The sequence below is a fragment of the Oncorhynchus nerka genome, linkage group LG2 (assembly GCF_034236695.1).
Source record: "Oncorhynchus nerka isolate Pitt River linkage group LG2, Oner_Uvic_2.0, whole genome shotgun sequence".
Classification (NCBI taxonomy): Eukaryota; Metazoa; Chordata; class Actinopteri; order Salmoniformes; family Salmonidae; genus Oncorhynchus; species Oncorhynchus nerka.
This window is the reverse complement of record NC_088397.1, coordinates 63,562,330-63,587,338: the sequence shown is the minus strand read 5'-3', so window position 1 is coordinate 63,587,338 and position 25,009 is coordinate 63,562,330. Positions and strand designations below refer to the sequence as shown.

At 44.6% G+C, this 25,009-nt stretch overlaps 1 protein-coding gene across 1 annotated transcript in view; it reads right to left on the bottom strand.

Annotated features, from left to right (window-relative positions):
* The window catches only part of LOC115139347 (ephrin type-A receptor 8-like), a 112,629-nt gene that overhangs the window by 5,105 nt on the left and 82,515 nt on the right, over positions 1-25,009 (bottom strand). Inside the window, exons 10-12 of the mRNA XM_065021756.1 lie at positions 4,520-4,675; positions 3,772-4,182; positions 172-296 (exon numbers count right to left, since the gene is read on the bottom strand). Of these exons, the coding sequence (XP_064877828.1) occupies positions 172-296; positions 3,772-4,182; positions 4,520-4,675 (692 nt within the window). The remainder of the gene's footprint in view (positions 1-171; positions 297-3,771; positions 4,183-4,519; positions 4,676-25,009) is intronic.

Below are 25,009 nucleotides of genomic sequence, written 5' to 3'. Positions count from 1 at the left end.
TCTACTGTATGTATGTATGTATGTATGTATGTATGTATGTATGTATGTATGTACGTATGTATGTATGTACGTATGTACGTATGTACGTATGTACGGTTGTATGTATGTATGTATGTATGTATGTATGTATGTATGTATGTATGTATGTATGTATGTATGTATCTACTCTACCTTCTCATAGTATTTGATGTCATACTCTAGTATGACTCCATTGGGCTGGTCAGGCTCGTGCCACTGCAGAGTGACGCTGTTCTGACTGGTGTTCTCCTGGCGAATGGCAATCACCTGGGAAGGGGCTGAACAGAAAGCAGGAAACAGGAAGTACAGAAACTATTTTATTTTATTTTATAGAAAACCAGAATATACATACATCAATGTTCCATGGAGCACAAGGTGGCCGCCCAACTACAAAATGTCAATATATGTAACGGTCGGTGGAAGAAGAAGAAGACCAAGGTGCAGCGTGGTATGTGTCCATATCTTTTAATAAAGAACTTGAACACTGAACAGAACAATAAATCGACAACCAAAAACCGTTCTGGCTGTTGCAGACACACAACAGAAAACAGAAAACAATCACCCACGAAACACAATAGAAAACAGGCTACCTATGCGTCCGTGCATTGATTATCGAGGTCTCAATCATACCACGGAGCGCGTTTCTTCACAAAACTGGACCTCAGGAGCGCGTATAATCTGGTGCGCATTTGGGGAGCGTTTAGTACCACATCAGGCCACTATGAGTACCTCGTCATGCCGTATGGGTTGAAGAATGCTCCAGTCATCTTCCAATCCTTTGTAGATGAGATTCTCAGGGACTTGCACGGGCAGGGTGTGGTAGTCTATATTGATGACATCTTGATTTATTCTGCCACACGCGCCGCGCATGTCTCCCTGGTGCGCAAGGTCCTTGGGCGACTGCTGGAGCACGACCTATACGTCAAGGCTGAGAAATGTGTGTTCTCCAAACAAGCCTTTTCCTTCCTGGGTTATCGCATTTCCACCTCGGGGGTGGTGATGGAGTGTGACTGCGTTAACGTCGTGCGTAATTGGCCGACTCCTACCACGGTAAAGGAGGTGCAGCGGTTTTTAGGGTTTGCCAATTACTACCGGAGGTTTATCCGGGGTTTTGGCCAAGTAGCGGCGCCCATTACCTCACTGCTGAAGTGGACACATGTGTTGCTCAGATCTCTCTTACCTCATTAGCTGTGTGTCAGAGCATGCAGAACCACATCGGCCGAGGCTGATGGAGCCTTCAACCAGTTGAAGGCGCTGTTTACTGAAGCTCCCGTGTTGGCGCATCCGGACCCTTCGTTAGCATTCATAGTGGAGGTGGAGCTGTCACAGCTCTCGGACACGCCACCGAAGCTCCGTCCCTGCGCTTTCTTTTCCAAGAAGCTGGGTCCGGCGGAGCGGAACTATGATGTGGGGGACCGGGAGTTACTAGCTATGGTAAAAGCCCTGAAGGTGTGGAGACACTGGCTAGAGGGGGCTAAACACCCTTTCCTCATCTGGACTGACCACCGCAATCTGGAGTATATTCGAGCAGCGAGGAGTCTGAATCCGCGTCAGGCTAGGTGGGCCATGTTCTTTACACGCTTTAGATTTACGATCTCTTATAGACCAGGTTCCCTTAACACTAAGGCCGACGCGCTGTCCCGTCTCTATGACACAGAGGACCGGTCCATCGATCCCACTCCCATCCTTCCAGCCTCTCAGCTGGTGGCCCCGGTGGTATGGGAGGTGGACGCGGACATCGAGCGGGCGTTGAGGGTTGAACCTGCGCCTTCACAGTGTCCGACCGGTCTTAGGTACGTGCCGCTTGGTGTCCGTGTGCTCAGAGTAAGGCTCCTATGCATCTGCCTAGAGGGAAGTTACAACCCCTCCCAGATCTCTCGGTAGATTTTCTTACTGATCTTCCCCCATCTCAGGGGAACACTACCATTCTGGTCGTTGTGGATCGGTTCTCTAAGTCCTGCCATCTCCTCCCATTGCCTGGTCTCCCTACGGCCCTACAGACTGCTGAGGCTCTATTTACCCACGTCTTCCGGCACTACGGGGTTCCAGAGGACATCGTATCTGATCGAGGTCCCCAGTTCATGTCCCGGGTTTGGAGGGCGTTTATTGAGCGTCTGGGGGTCTCGGTTAGCCTTACCTCTGCTTATCACCCCGAAAGTAATGGGCAGGTGGAGAGAGTAAACCAGGAAGTGGGTAGGTTTCTGAGGTCGTATTTCCAGGACCGGCCAGGAGAATGGGCGAGGTACGTCTCGTGGGCAGAGTTGGCCCAGAACTCACTTCGTCACTCATCCACGAACATGTCACCATTTGAATGCGTACTGGGCTACCAGCCGGTCCTGGCTCCGTGGCATCAGAGTCAGACCGAAGCTCCTGCAGTGGAGGAGTGGGTACAGCGCTCTAGAGAGACCTGGCAGGCAGTCCAGGATTCTCTCAGGCAGGCCAGTGAACGGCAGAAAAGTAATGCTGACCACCACCGCAGTGAGGCCCCTGTGTTCACACCAGGGGACAGGGTCTGGCTCTCGACCCGAAACCTGCCCCTCCGCCTGCCCTGCGGGAAGCTGGGGCCGCAGTGTGTGGGGCCATTTAAAGTCCTGAGGAGGATAAACGAGGTGTGTTATAGATTGCAACTTCCCTCTTACTATCGCATTAACCCCTTAATTCATGTGTCTCTCCTCAGGCCGGTGGTAGCTGGTCCCCTACAAGAAGGTGAGGTACCGGAGGTCCCTCCGCCCCCTCTGGACATCGAGGGGTCCCCGGCGTACACAGTACGAGCTATTCTAGACTGGAGAAGCCGGGTGAGTATCTCGTGGACTGGGAGGGGTACGGTCCGGAGGAGAGGTGCTGGGTACCGGGGAGGGACATTTTAGATCCTTCCCTCTTGAGGGATTTCCACCGCCTCCACCCGGATCGCCCCGCGTCTCGTCCTCCGGGTCGTCCTCGAGGCCGGGGTCAGCGCGCTGTGGGAGCCGTGCGTCAGGGGGGGGGGGGTACTGTCACGAATCCTGCCGAAGATGGTGCCTCTTCCTGTTCGGGCGGCGCTCGGCGGTCATGGTCGCCGGCCTATTAGCTGCCATCGATTCCTTTTCCTTTTGTTTCTGTTAATTGGGTCTAATTGATTACATCTGTTTTGAGTTTGTTTTGTTTGTAGGCTTTTTAAGGGCACTAGGCCTGCTGGATATTGTGCGGGCTTGTTCTCTGTTTATTGGTGTTGGTGTATTAGTGTGATCTCTATTTTTCCAGACGGTTTTAGTCCTGTGTATTTTGGACGGGTTGTTTCATGCGCCCTTGTGTTTTGCATGTCCGTGTCTCCACTGTCTTTGGAATAAAAGATCCACGTACGGAATCACCTGCTCTCTGCGCTTGACTCCTCCACTCACCATTCATAGAAGTCATAACAGAAGAATGATCAATGGAAACAGGATGCAGCTGTTTCGAGTCTCATAGCAAAGGGTAGGAATGCTTATGTAAATAAGGTATTTCTGTTTTTTATTTGTAATACATTTTTCTCTTTGCCATTATCGGTTATTGGTTGCAAGTAGATGAGGAAAATGTTTTGTTTAATCCATTTTAGAATAAGGCTGTAACATAACAAAATGTTGAAAAAGTCAAGTGGTCTGAATGCACTGTATGTATCATGCAGCCTAGCTGTTGAGATGTTATTTTTAATGTGTAAACTGTATGTGTTTGATCCACAGGTAAAACAACCTACATGCATACATTTATATGTTTTAAATCGATACAGGTGTCCCCTACCTGCCTGGTTCGTGGTGATGTTGACAGATATGAAGGGCGCCGGCTCATTGCTTAGGTGAGTCACCGCATTCATCGCTAGGATACGGAAGGTATAGTTGGCGTGGGCAACCAGGTTTAGAACGGTAACCCAGGGTTCGGTCAGCAAGCTCTGCCGGGGAACAAACCGCACCGGGACCACCCCAGAGCGGTCCACCGTCCCTCCACCCTCTCCTCCCATCCCCTCTCCCACACTGGTTGACCCCATCCCTGCTGTACAGTCTTCACACTGCCCCCCTTCCCCAGAGCACTTCTGACAGAGCACGCTGTACAGCAGGTCACTGCGACCCCCCGAGTCCATCGGTCGACCCCACTCCAGATTCACTGACGTACCGTTAACCGACGATATCATGTTTACTGGAGCTGTTGGGGGGCCTAAGGAGAGGAGAAAGAGAAAAAGAAATGGAGGAGAACAATTTGAAGGGAGAAGCGAGAGAAAGTGGTCTATATTTGCATGTTTTTCTTCATGATTAGCACCTGAACCAGTGGAATGTGCTTCTATTTTCTCTTTCAGATGTTTATGTTCATCTAGTGTTTAAAGAGGCCCTCTAAAGGGGAAATTCAAATAAATAATCATAGAAATGTAGCATATGCCCAGTTAACCAAATCACCCAGGTCACCCAGGCCATGTGTAAGAGAGGTGGACCTACATGTGTAGTGGATTATTCGGTCTGTGTGTGTGCATGCCTGTGTGCATTTGTGAGTTATGTACTTGTGCAGGGTGCGGCAGGGGGGTCTGTAGGGGCCCTGTAGTGGCTGGAGTCACAGGGGCAGTAGAGGGCAGCTCTGGTCTCTGAGTGGCTTAGTAGAGGACACCTCCCACACAACCCATCACCTGCCATTGGCTTATAGAAACCCACCTCACACGCTGTATGGGAAAGAGAGGGTTGGAGAGAGAAGGGGGAAGAGAGAGGGGGAAGAGAGAGGGGGAGAGAGAGGGGGAGAGAGAGGGAGAGAGCAAAGGGGAGAGAGGGAAAGAAAGGGAGAGAGGGGAGAGAGAGAGAGAGAGATAGAGAGAGAGAGAGAGAGAGAGAGAGAGAGAGAGAGAGAGAGAGAGACTATTTGCACATCATTACAACACTATAATATTACATTTTTGTAAGTGTAATGCTCACTGTTAATTTTTTATTGTTTATTTCACTTGCTTTGGCAATGTAAACATACGTTTCCCATGCCAATAAAGCCCTTAAATTGAATTTGAAAATTGAAATTGAGAAGGGAAGGGAGATAGTGGAAAGGGAGAGAGAGACAAAAATGTATATGAATACGCATAATAATCTTGGGAAATATTATTCTTTGGTCCACCCCATTATTTCTAGGGAAACTCCAACAGTCAATATGTAATTGGAACCCTGCATAGACTCACTGACTGGAGAGGAGGGAGAACAAAGTTAGACTTTTACACACACATTTGGGCCAAAGAGTCAGTGCACTGTTCATACTCCCGTAGGAAAATCTAAATGTAGACCACGTTTCAACCATATTCAGTACACATACTACATATTAACTTTCAATAATACAGGCGCCACTGATAAATGTGGGTTATGTGGCAGGGGAATCGGAAATATCTGGCAGCATCATGTTTTCATCGTGCCTCCTCAGTAAAAAAAGCTTACCAACATGTCTCTGCTCTGTTAAGAATGCAACAAGATCTCATGGATTTACCAATTTGACTTCAGATTCGGATGTTTTTCCACATTTCTCCAAATTTCAAAGTTGCTCCAAACGTCAGATTTCTTGGTGTTTTTGACAACCTCAAATGTAAAGTTGTCCAAACATCAGATTTCTTGGTGTTTTTGACACCCTGGGTTGCTCAGCATCATTACATTTCCCCAACCTCAAATGTAAAGTTGCTCCAAACATCAGATTTCTTGGTGTTTTTGACACCCTGGGTTGACTGCCCCTGCTCAGCATCATTACATTTCCCCAACCTCAAATGTAAAGTTGCTCCAAACGTCAGATTTCTTGGTGTTTTTGACACCCTGGGTTGACTGCCCCTGCTCAGCATCATTACATTTCCCCAACCTCAAATGTAAAGTTGCTCCAAACGTCAGATTTCTTGGTGTTTTTGACACCCTGGGTTGACTGCCCCTGCTCAGCATCATTACATTTCCCCAACCTCAAATGTAAAGTTGCTCCAAACGTCAGATTTCTTGGTGTTTTTGACACCCTGGGTTGACTGCCCCTGCTCAGCATCATTACATTTCCCCAACCTCAAATGTTGCAACAAAAGTTGCTCCAAACGTTACATTTAGAAATGAAAGGTTAAGGTTTTGGATAGGGTTAAAACATGAACCCTTTACACTGGCCTATATGGACTGGGATAAATGGAAATGTTTCTTACAGAAGAAATTGATAGAGGAAAATATGGTTGAAATGACTAATTATGTATACATTCCAATCAGAAACTGACTAGTCCAAATGCTATAATGTACGGTACATGTGAGTTATCCCTCTTGCTCCCTTTCCCAATTGTATATAATGTAGTCAGGAGTTAGTAACAATAATAGGTCTGTTCCTTAGTTCATTCAGTTGTACAAATCTCCAGGTGGTGGGAACGGGCCATCTCCAAATGGTCGGGAATGTTGATTTATGCTGACTGGCCTTGACTTCGTGCTGATAACGCGGAGGCTTGAAAGTTAGAGGGGCCCTCTGTTTGTGAAACGGAACGTTTGGAAAACGCTGACGTCATTTTCAGTTTATAACCTGTGGAAATGTGTGTAAGCATTCAGTACTCTCTGGAATTAAACGCTCTTTACCTGGCTTTTAAGACTGGTCTCGATCTACTTCATGCATAATTAATGAACTTACACCTCATTAATGAATAGAAACGAGTGTGAAATTGGTTTTGGCAATTAAAGCATAGAGTAATTTAGAATTTCTCTATCAGAAATGCATATGAAATGCAGATGCAAAAGCATGATAGCAATTGAAATGGAACAGTTTCGAAATAGTGGAAACATTATTAGACCAAAGATGAGGACACTACACTGTTGATTTTATGTGCATGTTATATTTACTATACTTTTTGCTGCGTTTGTTGATAACAAAAACGGACAATATTCTGGATACACTTAGTAGCATAATAATAACATTCCTGGAAAATTTGGGGTACATGCAACATAAGACAAAAAAATGACAAGGGTCTGAATGAGAGGAGTAAGTTGTGTCTCCAAGTGGCCACACCTCTCCAAGGAGTTCCTAAGTAATTGCGATACATTTTTATGACATAAAGAAGTCGTCAACAATAAGGTGCTTCATTGAACCCTCCTAGCTGTGCCATTGAGGGACTAGAGCAAGCACTCTTGTTTTGTTGTTTTGCATCCCCGCCATCCCACAATTACTGTTGTTGTTTACGGCCCATTATAAACCGCAATCTGGGTCAGGTGGCGTCATTTGAAAGCTTGTTCTATTGCCAACATAAATAGCTGTTCTAAAATATGATATGATAGAAATCAAACTGGATGGACATCAGAAATAGAGGAAGGACTAAGAACAAACAAGACAGAACTATTGTAAAGTAGACTGTCTCTGTAGAATGTGTATAAGATGTATGGATTGAAGGTAGAAGCATAAGCGTTTATTAGTTTACTCCATTTGGGTTATCGGCGGTAGGGTTTGCGGGAATAATAATAAAGGTATATTCTTTAAAAAAGTATGTATGTCTATATAGGTATGTGTATGTATATATGTGTATATATATGCATGTGTGTATAGATATATATATATTTACCCCAAAAATATGGGGGATTGGAAATGATGCAGACAATTACAGTGAAGATGCTGGAGGAAAGAGGTACAAAAGTATTTTTATCCACAGTTAAACTAGTCCTATATCGACATAACCTGAAAGGCCGCTCAGCAAAGAAGAAACCACTGCTCCAAAACCACCATAAAAAAGCCAGACTATGGTCTGCAACTGCACATGGGGACAAAGATCGTACTTTTTGGAGAAATGTCTTCTGGTCAGATGAAACAAAAATAGAACTGTTTGGCCATAATGACCATCGTTATGCTTGGAGGAAAAAGGGGAGGCTTGCACGCCGAAGAACACCCTCCCAACCGTAAAGCACGGGCGTGGCAGCATCATGTTGTGGGGGTGCTTTGATGCAAGAGGGTCTGGTGCACTTCACAAAATAGATAGCTTCATGAGGAAGAAAAATTATGTGGATATATTGAAGCAACATCTCAAGACATCAGTCATGAAGTTGAAGCTTGGTCGCAAATGGGTCTTTCAAATGGACAATGACCCGAAGCATACTTCCAAAGTTCTGGCAAAATGGCTTAAGGACAACAAAGTCAAGGTATTGGAGTGGCAATCACTGAGCCGTGACCTCAATTCTATAGAAAATGTGTGGGCAGAACTGAAAAAGCATGTGCGAGCACGGAGGCCTACAAACCTGACTCAGTTACAGCAGCTCTGTCAGGAGGAATGGGCCAAAATTCACCCAATTTATTGTGGGAAGCTTGTAGAAGGCTACCCGAAACGTTTGACCCAAGTTAAACAATTTAAAGGCAATACTACCAAATACTAATTGATTGTATGTAAACTTCTGACCTACTGGGAATGTGATGAAATAAATAAAAGCTGAAATAAATCATTCTCTCTACTATTATTCTGACTTTTCATATTCTTAAAATAAAGTGGTGATCCTAACTGACCTAAAACAGGGTATTCTTACTAGGACTAAACGTCAGGAATTGTGAAAAACTGAGTTTAAATGTATTTGGCTAAGGTGTATGTAAACTTCCGACTTCAACTGTAGGTACGTGGTTGCAAAGGGCATCAGTGTCTTAAAGATATTCTTCTCCTTAATGCAACCCACTGTGTCAGATTTCAGCGCTCAGGCACCAAAATAAGCCATACAGATACCCGCCATGTTGTGGAGTCAACAGAAGTCAGAAATAGCGTTATAAATATTCACTTACCTTTGATGATCTTCATCGGAATGCACTCCCAGGAATCCCAATTCCACAATAAATGTTTGTTTTGTTCGATAAAGCCCATCATTTATGTCCAAATACCTCCTTTTTGTTTGCGCGTTTAGTTCACTAATCCAAATTCAAGAGGCGCAGGCACTTTGTCCAGACGAAAAGTCAAAAAGTTATATTACAGTTCGTAGAAACATGTCAAACGATGTATAGAATCAATCTTTAGGATGTTTTTAATATAAATCTTCAAAAAAGTTTCCACCGGACAATTCCTTTGTCTTTAGAAATTCTCACGGGCGCGCGGGCACTCTCACGGGCGCGCGCTTGACTTGGCATTCTGCCAGACCCCTGATTCAAACAGCTCTTATTCGCCTTCCACAGTAGAAGCCTGAAACAAGGTTCTAAAGACTGTTGACATCTAGTGGAAGCCTTAGGAAGTGCAATCGGACCAAATTTTACACTGTATATTGGATAGGCAAACACTTGAAAACCTACAAACCTCAGATTTTCCACTTCCTGGTTGGATTTTTTCTCAGGTTTTTGACTGCCATATGAGTTCTGTTATACTCACAGACATCATTCAAACAGTTTTAGAAACGCCAGAGTGTTTTCTATCCAAATCTACTAATAATATGCATATCTTAGCTTCTGGACAGGAGTAGCAAGCAGTTTACTCTGGGCACCTAATTCATCCAAGCTACTCAATACTGCCCCCCAGCCATAAGAAGTTTTAACAGCCGATTTGCCAAGGCAGAATACTCTGAGCGCAGCCCAATCCAGAAATCTGGCAGTGGTTTCTGATTAAACTCAATTTTCACAGAACCATTTTCTGCATTTTCGCCGAGGCTCTCTTGTTCAGATATTGATAAGTGGACTGGAGGCAGGACATGAAAGGGATAATGAATCCTTTTTTTGTGTAATCCGTTTGAGGAAAGTACCTGCGTTATTGAACACCCAACTCACTCAGGTGCATCGCTATATCACATTTGACATTGTCATAATTTGACATAAGCTTGAGTTCATTTGCACACAAAGAAATCATACAATGATGGAAAGACCTGTGTGTTGTTAATGCAGACTGAGAAGAGCTCACACTTGTTAATCATAACCTCAATTCTGTCCCCAGTATTGAATATAGTTGCGGAGAGTTCCTGTAATCCTAGATTCAGATCATTCAGGAGAGAAAAAACATCACCCAGATAGGTGAAGATTATAGTCAGTAAAGAAAATAATGTGTCAATAGTTTGCCCCTTGATAACCAGCGCACTTCTGTATGTTGTAAAAGCTTTACATGGTCACTACCCATGTCATTGCATAGCGCAGAAAATACAGGAGAGTTCAGGGGCCTTGCTTTAACAAAGTTAACAATTTTCACTGTAGTGTCCAAAACGTCTTTCAAGCTGTCAGGCATTCCCTTGCCAGCAAGGGCCTCTCGGTGGATGCTGCAGTGTACCCAGGTTGTGTCGGGAGCAAATGCTTGCACGAGCGTTACCACTCCACTCTCCCTGTCATGGCTTTTCGCCATCAGTACAGATACCAACATGAGTAGCAGCTATGTTTGGCTACATATGGACCGATAGTGGAATTCCCGCGAGAGACTAACGGTTAATGTGATTGGATGTTAATTATTTGATTAGGCTACCTATATTTGACATTGTGTTGTTATTTTGCTGAACACTAGATGGTTTAATTTTATGTTTAGCAGTGAAGCGGAGCCACTCAGGCGAGAAAGAAACCTCACCCAAATGTATAGCCCCGTTGGAAAATGTGAAGAATAAAACATTTAAAAATATTTAAAAATATTTAAAAATTTATAAAAATGTAAAAATGTTTTATTTACGTTAATTACATTTTTATTTGGCGTACCCCCGATATCGTGTACCCCAGTTTGGAAATACCTGCAATAGACAAAAATAGGATCATTCTGTTCAGAACAACCCAGGGTATGACATCATGTCATCTTGTAACTGTACATCAAACATAGTGATCATAATTGTTGAAAATGTATTTGACATTGTTTTATGATATGGAAATTTGGACTCACGGGTGTTTGGCTTGCTTGTATGACATCAAAACTGTATTTATTATACTCAACGTTTCATCCTTAAAAATACACAGAATCTTCTTAATTTATAGCATTTCCCTCACATGACAACAAAACATTACCGAAAGATGCCCAAATAGCATGAGTGAATGGGGGCAACTTCTTGTAGCGTGCGGTGCTCAAGTTCAGAGCAGCCGTCAGTCAAAACCCATACAGCATTGTGAAGCGTAAAGCCTGATGTCATTTATAGCATGTTACTGTACAGCCACTGCATTCCAATTTAGGAGCTTATCACTGCCCAAATCTGATATTTTCAACCCATATATGGGTACAAGTGTAATGGGATACATTTAGGCATTCATTCCAAATATCTAAGGTAAGAGTTAAGGTTTGGGATAGGGTTAAAACAAATAAATAAAACATTTGTGTCTACCACTTCAGATCCGGGGTCATGGGATTAAACCCATCCACCACCTCTGTCCACTTGATGGTAATAGTGCTCGCTGTTGCCCCTAGTGGGCTGCTTTAAAGGCATTTCCCGATGTCCTCACGACATGGGCAGACGTCCAATTTCGAAGTCAATCTCGAGCAACCTGCCAGAAGGATGAACATCCTAAAATTTGGACCATTATTTAAAAAAAAAAATACAGAATATGATTCACAAAAAACCGTGTGTGTTACTATATTGTATTACTGTATTGTACAGCACTCAATGTTGTTGATTATATTTCTTTATACCTTTCCGTAATTTACTTAGGTCTCTCAATACCTTTTACTGCAGTGTGCTAAAAAAGTGATGCTTATTTATAAAACCCTCTTAGGCCTCACTCCCCCCTATCTGAGATATCTACTGTAGCCCTCATCCTCCACATACAACACCTGTTCTGCCAGTCACATTCTGTTAAAGGTGCCCAAAGCACACACATCTCTGGGTCGCTCCTCTTTTCAGTTTACTGCAGTTAGCGACTGGAACGAGCTGCAACAAACACTCAAACTGGACAGTTTTAACTCAATTTCTTCATACAAAGACTCAATCATGGACACTCTTTGTCACGCCCTGGTCTATGTATTTTGTGTTTTTCTTCATGTATTTGGTCAGGCCAGGGTGTGGCATGGAGTTTTTGTATTGTGGTGTGTTTTGTCTGGGGGTTTTGGTGTGTATGTTAGTGGGATTGTAGCTTAGTAGGGTGTTCTAGGAAAGTCTATGGCTGTCTGGAGTGGTTCTCAATCAGAGGCAGGTGGTTATCGTTGTCTCTGATTGGGAACCATATTTAGGCAGCCATATTCTTTGGTTGTATTGTGGGTGATTGTCCTTAGTTGTCCTTAGTGTCTTGATGTCCTGTTTCTGTGTTCGTTTGCACCAGTTTAGGTTTCGGTTTTCATTACGTTTATTGTTTTTGTAGATATTGTATTTAGATTTGTGTTACGTTTGTTTATTAAAACATGGATCGTAATATACACGCTGCATTTTGGTCCGACTCTCCTTCACCATTAGAATCAAATCAAATCAAATTTATTTATAAAGCCCTTCGTACATCAGCTGATATCTCAAAGTGCTGTACAGAAACCCAGCCTAAAACCCCAAACAGCAAACAATGCAGGTGTAAAAGCACGGTGGCTAGGAAAAACTCCCTAGAAAGGCCAAAACCTAGGAAGAAACCTAGAGAGGAACCAGGCTATGTGGGGTGGCCAGTCCTCTTCTGGCTGTGCCGGGTAGAGATTATAACAGAACATGACCAAGATGTTCAAATGTTCATAAATGACCAGCATGGTCGAATAATAATAAGGCAGAACAGTTGAAACTGGAGCAGCAGCACAGTCAGGTGGACTGGGGACATCAAGGAGTCATCATGTCAGGTAGTCCTGGGGCACGGTCCTAGGGCTCAGGTCCTCCGAGAGAGAGAAAGAAAGAGAGAATTAGAGAGAGCATATGTGGGGTGGCCAGTCCTCTTCTGGCTGTGCCGGGTGGAGATTATAACAGAATGTGGCCAAGATGTTCAAATGTTCATAAATGACCAGCATGGTTGAATAATAGTAGGAAAAACGACTCAATTCAAAAAGGAATTCCCATCAAGACAGCCACACTTGTTTGGGTGTGTGTGTGTGTGTGTGTGTGCGCGCACGCACATCGCCTCTCATCACTCTCCCGTGGTCTTCTTTGTTGGTCTGAATGGGACTTAATTGATTTTCTCGATTAGAAAACCGTTACAGAATCACCCACCACCAACGGACCAAGCAACGTGTCAACAGGCAGGAGCAGCCCAAAGAGGAGATGCATAATAAGGATTTCTGGACATGGGAGGAAATCCTCGACGGGAGAGGACCCTGGGCTAAACCAGGGGAGTGTAGCCGCCCAAAGGTGCAACAGGAGAAGAGGCAACAGGAGCAGCCCAAAGAGGAGGACAGTATGGAATATACTTCTTGGGAGGAGATAGACAGGTGGGCGGTCGACCCAGGGAATGTGCCGGTGCCCGCCTGGGATTCGATGGAACAGTGCGCGGAAGGTTATCGGAGAATGGAGTTGGCGAAGCAAGCACGGCGACGCGGACGTAAGCCTGAGAGTCGGCCCCAAAAATTTCTTGGGGGGAGGCTCAGGGAGAGAGTAGCAGGGTCAGGAGTCAGACCTGAGCCAACTCTCCCTGTTTATCGTGAGGAGCCAAGGAGGAGACCAAAACCAGAGCCGGTGTTGGAGGTGAGAGAAACAGAGACTGTGAAGGAGTTAATGGGGAAATTGGAGGAGAGAGAAATGAGGGAGTTGCTGTGTTGGTGCTTTTTGCATGGAATTCGACCGACGGAACGTGTCGGGGATTTGATGGCACCTGGGTTAGCGCTCCATACTCGTCCTGAGGTGCGTGTTAGTCGGCTGGTGAAGTTGGTGCCAGCCTCACGCACCAGGCCTCCTGTGCACATCCCTAGCCTTGCACGTCCTGTGCCAACACTGCTCTCAAGATCTCCAGTACGCCTTCACGGTCTAGCCCATCCTGTGCCACCTCCACACTCTAGTCCTCCGGTAGCAGCTCCCCGCACCAGGCTTCCTGTGCGTGTCCTCGATCCGGTACCACCAGTTCCAGCACCACGCATCAGGCCTTCAGTGCGCCTCGCCTGTTCAGCGCAGCCAGAGCCTGTCTCCTCTCCTGCGCTGCCGGAGCCTCTCGCCTGTTCAGCGCAGCCAGAGCCTGTCTCCTCTCCTGCGCTGCCGGAGCCTCCCGCCTGTTCAGCGCAGCCAGAGCCTGTCTCCTCTCCTGCGCTGCCGGAGCCTCCCGCCTGTTCAGCGCAGCCAGAGCCTGTCTCCTCTCCTGCGCTGCCGGAGTCTCCCGCCTGTTTAGCGCTGTCGGAGCCTTTCTCTTCTCCTGCGCTGCCGGAGTCTGGCAAAGTGGGTGGGGTTATATCCTTCCTGTTTGGCCCTGTCCGGGGGTGTCCTCGGATGGGGCCACAGTGTCTCCTGACCCCTCCTGTCTCAGCCTCCAGTATTTATGCTGCATTAGTTTATGTGTCGGGGGGCTAGGGTCAGTTTGTTATATCTGGAGTACTTCTCCTGTCCTATTCGGTGTCCTGTGTGAATCTAAGTGTGCGTTCTCTAATTCTCTCCTTCTCTCTTTCTTTCTCTCTCTCGGAGGACCTGAGCCCTAGGACCATGCCCCAGGACTACCTGACATGATGACTCCTTGCTGTCCCCAGTCCACCTGGCCATGCTGCTGCTCCAGTTTCAACTGGCCTGGGCCCTAGGACCATGTCCCAGGACTACCTGACATGATGACTCCTTGCAGTCCCCAGTCCACCTGGCCATGCTGCTGCTCCAGTTTCAACTGTTCTGCCTTACTATTATTCAACCATGCTGGTCATTTATGAACATTTGAACATCTTGGCCACGTTCTGTTATAATCTCCACCCGGCACAGCCAGAAGAGGACTGGCCACCCCACATATGCTCTCTCTAATTCTCTCTTTCTTTCTCTCTCGGAGGACCTGAGCCCTAGGACCGTGCCCCAGGACTACCTGACATGATGACTCCTTGCTGTCCCCAGTCCACCTGACTGTGCTGCTGCTCCAGTTTCAACTGTTCTGCCTTATTATTATTCGACCATGCTGGTCATTTATGAACATTTGAACATCTTGGTCATGTTCTGTTATAATCTCTACCCGGCACAGCCAGAAGAGGACTGGCCACCCCACATAGCCTGGTTCCTCTCTAGGTTTCTTCTTAGGTTTTGGCCTTTCTAGGGAGTTTTTCCTAGCCACCGTGCTTTTACACCTGCATTGTTTGCTGTTTGGGGTTTTAGGCTGGGTTTCTGTACAGCACTTTGAGATATCAGCTGATGTACGAAGGGCTATATAAATAAATTTGATTTGATTTGATTTTGATTTAAAGGATTACAATAACGCCAAGTACAACACAATAAACAGTTTCAGATCACAGTGTTCCTTCATCCCTCAGATACTCTTCCTTATTACCATTGACTGCATCATGACCAAAACCACATCATATAAACCCAGAGGTATTCAGTGGAGCCTGTTCTCCCAGATGGAAGATCTCTAAAACTTAGCCAAAAACCCCACATTGTGCATTTGCCCAACTCATCCCACCTGGAGGTCTGAGCAGAGCAGCCTCAAAACAAATATCCACCTACATAACAGCAATGTCAAATCGGTTCTATTGTATGGCTTGGATTACTGGCGTGTTGTCAAGAACGACATGAGACGGATTAAGTCTTTCAGCAGTGGATGTCTCAGGAGAATATGCTGCATCTTCTGGCTGAACAAAATACATAACAGTGAGCAGTAAAAGAAAATCGTTTGCAAAAATGTCACACAACACATCAAGGGAAGTTGACTGATGTTTTGGCCACATTCTCAGAATGCCCACATATAGACTAATTTTGGGATGACTTGGATTGAATAAGTATATAGAATATTAGATCTATGTCCGCATATGTGGACAACTCTCAGACTAGGGTCTTGTACACTCTGATCTACTATGACGTTGTTGTTCATCCATGCCATTAACTTATTATGACTTGTCTAAATGTCTGGTTGTCAGATATACTCTACTGTACTTTCTTGCCAAAACTGACAGTGTGTCACAGCTTGCACTCCAACCATCTTCTCTGTTCAGCTCAAGAAGGCTCCTTCCGTCTTTTCTTCATCTTGCCACATAGTGCAGCTGCTGATTGCTCTTTGGGGGTTTAGGCCAGGTTAATGTGAAGCACTTTCTGACAACTGTTGTTTTGAAAAGCACTAAATAAATGCAATTTGTAGTCATTGATTTTGATGTGATGCAAAATCAGTTTGATTTCTGTTTTTATTGACTGCTAGTGCAATCATAAAAGAGAATTGTGAATTGCTCGAAACTGAAAATGTTCCCTTCTGAAATATAATTTGAGGAGTGGTGGGTGGCATTTGGGACCAGCAAGCACTTGAGGTACATACTTGCAAATGAAATCACCCCTTGAAGTCCCTGGGTCCAGATAAATCAAATGCCCTTCATGTGTTCTGTGAATTTACACACAGTATCCACTTTCACAACCAGGGGCAAGAAGACAGTAGCAGACCACTCTATGTGTCTCTATGCCACAGACAGACATTTCCTTCCATGGCAACCATGGCGGTCCACCATTATACAATAACCTGAATAGTTTATGATGTTGTACATGGCGCCATTGTAATCTTTGATTGTCAAACATCAGGAATAGAAAAATGTCCACCACAGCCACCAGGAGGCGTTTTTGCAATGGCTCCCTTTCCGAAAATGTTCAGGACCCCAAACTATACAAGTGTACCAAGTTTCATGCTTTTATTTAAAAAATGAACGGCATCTAAAATTTGGCACATATCACCTGGACTATACTGACATACATAGCCATAGACAGCATTGAGTTAGTAAAAAGCTAATGTGGCCAAACTCAAAGAAATCTAGCCAGGCACAGGCACATGCACACACACTTTTATAGTTTTCTACAGGGACAAAACAAAGGTCAATAATAAGCAGGTAGAACTGCCGTTCTGGTAGGAGTGATGGATAATGTTGTCAGGAAAGTAAAGTGGAAATGGGTTAGGGTTAGTCTGGTGTGAATCTCTTCAAACTCAGGGGTGAAACTCAGGTGTGAATCTCTCCAAACTCATAGACAAGGTTGTGTCCTACTATCTGAGTTACTAATCTGACCCAATGCTTGAGGCATTAGCGTGATACACTACACCCTCTACGGCTCTTGCCATAAGTACTGTATTGCACTGTATGGAATAGATTGAGTCATTTGAAACACAGTCGTTGTCTCAAATGAGATGTTCTGCTTTCAATTTAGATACGTCTTTGATTGACTGACTGACTGTGTCTATGTACATGAGCTCAGAGCTGGAAGTCTGTGGACAGAGCGGTGGATGGAGGGATGGGTTGCTGAGGAGTGATAGAGAATGGGTGGATGGAGGGATGGGTTGCTGAAGAGTGATAGAGAATGGGTGGATGTGATTGTTTTTTATCAACAGGGGTCAAGTAAAGGACGAAGAAGGTGTGACCATTAATTTAAAATATGAATGTAACTGGAGACAGCACATGAGAATTCTGAAGGTATTCTAGATAAAAAGTCAACTGTGTGTCTAACTTGAACTAAATCTCCTTATTTAAATTTAAAACATTCACACTAACTTTGTCCTGATATTAGACAGTAGGCTAATTAATTCAATGGTTTATCATTGGATATAAACGTTAGACCTTAGACTAGATATCATTTAATTATGTAACTGTTTTTCACCACCATTAACAACAATAATAGAATTTCTCGTGGTAGAAGGGTGTCGCATCCCTCCAATAGAGTTCCAGACATTGATAGAATCTATGCCAAGGTGCATTGAAGCTGTTCTGGCAGCTCTTGGTGTCTCAACACCCTATTACACACTTTTCTGGGTGTTTCCGTTATTTTGACAGTTACCTGTACATGCAGGTGGTGAAATGATTAAAACAGTGCTAGAAGAGATCGGGGCAGCAGTACTCTGACACCAGAGCATGACTTCATTTCACCAAGTGCTTTGCATTCCCCTGGAGACAAATGACACATCTGAAGTTGTACAAGTAGAACATATTTATTTATCCCAGAGGCTGGAATTTGACCGTAATATGTCTTTATAGTCACTTTACCGGCTAATTAAATGACCTAAGTACAACAAACAGCCAGGAACATATTTAAAGAAACAGCTTAGAAAAAAAAGGAAAGAGAGAAATTATTTTGTCTAAATGACAACGCAAACCTCCAAAAGGAAGATGTGCAAATACAATAGATTGTATTCTATTTCGAGGAAATGAACAGACATAATCTGATGCACAGGCAAGTAGAGTACAGTCATTTCTGATAATAGACTGCTTTCCCTGTAGGTTTAAATCAATGGCACTGATAAAGCCACCACAAAGAGAGCGCTACACAGAGACAAACATGTTATCCTTTGAAAACGCCTCATGATTACAAATCAAACGAGACAAATGCATTGAGGGTAACGAGCATTAAATTGGTGTTAATTATCCAATTGAATGGCTGTCACCATCTAACCGTGTCTGATGGAACAGAGCGGAGAGACAGGGGGTGGGGGGTGGGGGTCAAAAGGAGAGGAAGAAAGAGAAAAGGGGAAAAGAGGTTAGAGGAGTGAGAGAGTGATACGAAGAAAGAGTAAGAGCTGAGGACAGTCAGAAAGAAAGGGTGAGACGGAGAGAGAGAGAGAGAGAGAGAGAGAGAGAGAGAGAGAGAGAGAGAGAGAGAGAGAGAGAGAGAGAGAGAGAGAGAGAGAGAGAGAGAGAGAGAGAGAGAGAGAGAGAGAGAGAGAGAGAGAGAGAGAGAGAGAGAGAGAGGAAAATACCGCACAAAAAAGGAGACCTTCAAAGAAATGTAGGGAGAAAGAGTTGACGAATGTGTGTAAAGCACACAGCAGGCAAATAGGAGAGGGAGTGAGAGAGAACGTGAGAGAGGAGCCTTGTCTCCACTTTTGAGTCTGTTTCATGATTCACTGTGAAGTATCAGAGAGGAAATTAATCAAGTGTTTTTATTTATTTAATTTAAAAGGACAAAGTGGGCTGTGAGAGATGGTACAAAGACAAGAATCCTGTACCTATCACAGCTGCCTCTACTGAGCATAACAAGTTATATTTATTAATTCATATTAATTTGACAGTCTCTAAAAGCACTGGCATCGTTGATAGGTATCTCTGGTCTGAGTCCAGAGCAGTCCAGTCTAAGTAGACATTCAAAGTGAAATGCATGCTGTATCAAATGATCTAGCTATAGTATCTATTTATCTGACACAACTACTATCCTTCTATAAATTTGAAAGCTCAAAAATGACTGTATAACTCCAAGTATTTTATTTGGAATTTTTATTTAACCTTTATTTAACTAAAGGTTAAATAAAAATTGCTAGTTACCCACGCAGGCCTCCTGCGGGGACAGGGTCTGGGACTACACACACATATATATATATATATATATATATGTAGTGTGTGTGTGTGGGTGTGTCCATATATAGAACAAAACACACATCACGACAAGAGAGACAACACTACATAAAAAGAGTCCTAAGACAACAACATAGCATGGCAGCAACACATGACAAAACAGCATAGTAGCAACACAACATGACATCAACATGGTAGCAATACAACATGGCAGCAGCACAACATGGTAGCAGCACAAAACATGGTACAAACATTATTGGGCACAGGCAACAGAACAAGGGGCAAAAAGGTAGAGACAACAATACATCACGCGAAGCAGCCACAACTGTCAGTAAGAGTGTCCATGGTTGAGTCTTTGAATGAAGAGATGGAGATAAAACGGTCCAGTTTGAGTGTTTGTTGCCGCTCGTTCCAGTCGCTAGCTGCAGCAAACTGAAAAGAGGAGCAGCCCAGGGATGTGTAGAGAGAGACTTAGAGACCTTTAACAGAATCTGACTGGCAGAACGGGTGTTGTATGTGGAGGATGAGGGCTGCAGTAGGTATCTCAGATAGGCCTCACTCCCCCCTAAGAGGGATTTATAAATAAGCATCAACCAGTGGGTCTTGTGACGGGTATACAGAGATGACCAGTTTACAGAGGAGTATAGAGTGCAGTGATGTGCCTATAAGGAGCATTTGTGGCAAATCTGATGCCGAATGGTAAAGACCATCTAGCTGCTACAGGAGTACGTGCAGTACAGCACAACCATGTATTACAAAACGTCATTGCACGGCAATAATTAACTCAACTCAATACTTCTTTCATTGTCCATGAAGGGCAATGTGTACCTGTTACAACCCAACCTTGTTTTGAAAATGGCTACAGGGAATATTCAAAGTGATACGGTGACAGTGGTTGTCAAAATGTCACCCTCCATTTCTGTGATTATATTTCAGCACACACTCACGCAGGCCATTTCAGCAGGCAGGGGTCTGAAAGAGGAGACAGCTCCTGTGCTCCCATCAGTTTAACTCAAAACGCTAAAGTCAGAGCAGGAAATAATTTAGTAAAGTCCTCTAACTCCCCCCAGACCCAGGCTGGCTGGCAGTGCCTCAGTGTATCAGTGATTTCATGTCTTTACACTGTAGTTGTTAAGCTCAGGCCTGGACGTGGTCATGGGTGGACAGTGTTGTGTAGGCCAGAGGTGGCACACACTTCATTAATAATTCACCCACTACCAGCCACTTTTTCACAACCTGTGTGTGTGTGTGTGTGTGTGTGTGCGTGCGCGCTCGTGTGTGTGTGTGTGTGTGTGTGGGTGTGTCCATCCTTTAAAACAATATATATTGAATCCATACAGACAAACACACCAATATTGATACTGTATATCAGTCCCAGACTGACTGAGTATTTAACATAAATAATATGGATTTCACTGTCAGAGAATGCCGGGGCTTTGTGTGTGTGTGTGTGTGTGTGTGTGTGTGTGTGTGTGTGTGTGTGTGTGTGTGTGTGTGTGTGTGTGTGTGTGTGTGTGTCAGCACTCTGAGTAAGCTCTGTTGCTTTGTGCCATGATGTGAATTCTAGCCGTCCGTACCTGCTGTGGAGATATCCGTCTGACCAATCGGAGTGGAGATTGGGGGAAAGTTTGAGTGACACAATGCTGCCTCGTCTGGTCCAGATATGATTCATTCTATTCGCTGCTCTCTCTCCCTTTCCCTCTTCTCTCCTCCTCCTCCCCACCTCACTTACACTGCCTATGTTACAATGGCCCAGAAGTGAGAGAAGGCTTTTAATAATGGCCTCTCCTCTAATCCCAGTTTATTATGTTGGCCAGAAGAAAGTGTCAGGACCAGACCAACAAACAAAGACGGCTAATTAGTCCTGGCAAAATAACAACATTCCCCACCACAACATACACAAACGTACCCTCCCAATGCCCTCTTCTCTCCTTTCGCTGCCAGCAGCTGCTGCGGTTATCAGTTACGATAGTGATTGTTGTTGTTGTTGTTTTTTGTTTTGTTGCTGTTTTGCACAACCCAAACTGGCCAATGGGGCACAGCACAAATTGTTATTGGCATGTCTATGATTGTGTGTGTAAGTCAGTGTGTGTGTGTGTGTGTGTGTGTGTGTGTGTGTGTGTGTGTGTGTGTGTGTGTGTGTGTGTGTGTGTGTGTGTGTGTGTGTGTGTGTGTGTGTGTGTGTGTGTGTGAGAGAGAAGGTGAGTGTTTGCTTGACTGTGTTTTTGCTTGAGTGAGTTTAGTGTTGAGAGTTGAACAGTTCCAACCAAACTAATGATATTTGATCAGTTTATGATTAAACAATGACAATGAATTGATGAAATAATAATTACCTTCGTGGGAGTTCACATTAAGGTGGAGATGTTGACAGCCACTTGAGAAAAGGAGATCATACTGTGTGTATGTGTGTGTATCCCTATCTTCAGGCTATGCTCAAACCCTACACCCCAACCCTGTCACTCCTGCTCCCGCTCCCCCTCCCTGGCGCTCGAGGGGGCGCCAGGCTACCTGTCATTATACTCACCTGTTAACATCATTATGCGCAGCTGCGCTCATTGGACTCACCTGGACTCCCTCACTGTGTTGATTACCCCTGTGTATATGTCTGCTCCTCTATGTTGTTCCCTGTAGTAGTATTGTTTGTCGTGTCGTCTTTATGTCCAGACGCAGTTCCTGTTCCGTTACATGTCCGTCTGTATTAAATGGATCACTCCTTGTACCTGCTTCTCATCTCCTGTGCTGGGCGTTACAAACCCGAGCACTCCGTTTTGCCACCTCTGGTCTCTTGGCCCTCCTACCTCTACGGGAATGCAGCTCCCGCTCAGCCCAGTCCAAGCCCATCTCTGTCCTGGCACCCCAATGGTGGAACCAGTTCCCCCTGAAGCTAGGACATCAGTCCCTGCCCACTCTATGAAAACATCGGAAACCCTACCTCTTCAAAGAGTATCTTAAATAAACCCACAGCAACCCCCATTCGTACCCCCTGCTCTCCCCGACCACCCCCTCCAAAAAAAAAACACAAAAAATGTGGCTTTTGTGAACTACCACTCACACTCTTTTCCCCTTTACTAGCTCTGACTTCTCTGATAGCTACTTTATTGAGGGAAAATGTACTTACAGTGACTGTGATGGGGTTGTCCCACCTAGCAATCTTAAGATGAATGCACTAACTATAAGACACTCTGGATAAGAGCATCTGCTAAATGACTCAAATGTCATTTGATTTCCTACCCTGAGGGTATCACTGTGTGTGTGGGAGTTTTCTAGAGGCCTTGTGTCATTCATCTCACAACAGAAACACTGCTGTTGATCATGAGATGTTTACACGATCACATTAGGACACGACGAGTTCATATTCAATTTCTCAAGGCTCTTATCATCTCAACTCTGCATTCCCCCTCCAATTATTTTAGACAGTGATTATAACCATATGATACACTCAAGTGAGCATCTTGAAGAACGATCTGGTACTCTTACAATCTCCACCTGGCACAGCCAGAAGAGGACTGGCCACACCTCAGAGCCTGGTTCCTCTTTTTCCTAGTTTCCCGTCTTTCTAGGGAGTTTTTCCTAGCCTTCTACATCTGTATTGCTTGATGTTTGGGCTTTTAGGTTGGGTTTCTGTATAAGCACGTTGTGACATCTGCTGATGTTAAAGGGGCTTTATAAGTACATTTGATGAAGTGGACCTCAGCCAGAGAGTAATGAAGTTCTCACCTAATTATTTGTATTTTTATATTTGACCTCATCTCAAATCAAATCACATTTTTTATTTGTCACATGCACCGAATACAACAGTGGTAGACCTTAAAGTGAAACGATTATTTACAAGCCCTTAAGAAAAATAAGTGCTAAGTAAAAAAAAAATATTAGTAAAAAATAAAACATTTAAATAGAAAAATAGACAAATAACAAATAATTAAAGAGCAGCAGTAAAACAACAGTAGCGAGGCTATATACAGGGGGTTCCGGTACAGAGTCAATGTGCGGGGACACAGGTTTGTCGAAGTAATAGAGGTAATATATACATGTAGGTAGAGGTAAAGTGACTACGCATAGATAATAAGAGAGTAGCAGTGGCGTAAAAGAAGGGGTGGGGGACGACAACAATGCAAATAGTCTGGGTAGCCGTTCAGGAGTCTGTTCAGGAGGCTTATGGCTTGGGGGTAGAAGATGTTAAGAAGACTCTTGGACCTAGACTTGGCGGTAGCAGAGAGAACAGTCTATGACTGGGGTGGCTGGAGTCTGACAATTTTTAGGCCTTCCTCTGACACCCCCTGGTATAGAGGTCCTGGATGGCAGGAATCTTGGCCCCAGTGATGCACTGGGCCGTACGCACTACCCTCTGTAGTGCCTTGCGGTCAGATGCCGAGCAGTTGCCATATCAGGCAGTGATGCAACCAGTCAGGATGCTCTCGATGGTGCAGCTGTAGAACTTTTTGAGGATCTGGGGACCCATGCCAAACATTTTCAGTCTTCTGAGGGGGAATAGGCTTTGTTGTGCCCTCTTCACGTCTGTCTTGGTGTGTTTGGACCATGATAGTTTGTTGGTGATGTGGACACCAAGGAATTTGAAGCCCTCAACCTGCTCCAGTACAGCCCCGTCGATGAGAATGGGGGCGTGCTGAGTCCTCCTTTTCCTGTAGTCCACAATCATCTCCTTAATGATCAGTTCTATCCTAGCTGTCAATCACAAGTGAATACTTTTACTACAGTATGACCCCCAAACCAACCTCTCCACTCCCTGGACCCTTTTGATCACTCGACTAAGGATGCCTCTCCTTAATGTCAATATGTCTTGTCCATTGCTGTTCTGGTTAGTGTTTATTGGCTTATTTCACTGTAGAGCCTCTAGTCCTGCTCACTATACCTTATCCAACTTATTAGTTCCACCACCCACACATGCAATGACATCTCCTGGTTTCAATGATGTTTCTAGAGACAATATCTCTCTCTTCATCACTCAATACCTAGGTTTACCTCCACTGTATTCACATCCTACCATACCTTTGTCTGTACATTATACCTTGATGCTATTTTATCGCCCCCAGAAACCTCCTTTTACTCTCTGTTCCAGACGTTCTAGACGACCAATTCTTATTGCTTTTAGCCGTACCCTTATTCTTCTCCTCCTATGTTCCTCTGGCGATGTAGAGGTGAATCCAGGCCCTGCAGTGCCTAGCTCCACTCCTATTCCCCAGGCGCTCTCTTTTGATGACTTCTGTAACCGTAATAGCCTTGGTTTCATGCATGTTAACATTAGAAGCCTCCTCCCTAAGTTTGTTCTTTTCACTGCTTTAGCACACTCTGCCAACCCGGATGTTCTAGCTGTGTCTGAATCCTGGCTTAGGAAGACCACCAAAAATTCAGAAATTTTAATTCCAAACTACAACATTTTCAGACAAGATAGAACTGCCAAAGGGGGCGGTGTTGCAATCTACTGCAAAGATAGCCTGCAGAGTTCTGTCCTACTATCCAGGTCTGTACCCAAACAATTTGAACTTCTACTTTTAAAAATCCACCTCTCTAAAAACAAGTCTCTCACCGTTGCTGCCTGCTATAGACCACCCTCTGCCCCCAGCTGTGCTCTGGACACCATATGTGAACTGATTGCCCCCATCTATCTTCAGAGCTCGTGCTGCTAGGCGACCTAAACTGGAACATGCTTAACACCCCAGCCATCCTACAATCTAAACTTGATGCCCTCAATCTCACACAAATTATCAATGAACCTACCAGGTACCCCCCAAAGCCTTAAACACGGGCACCCTCATAGATATCATCCTAACCAACTTC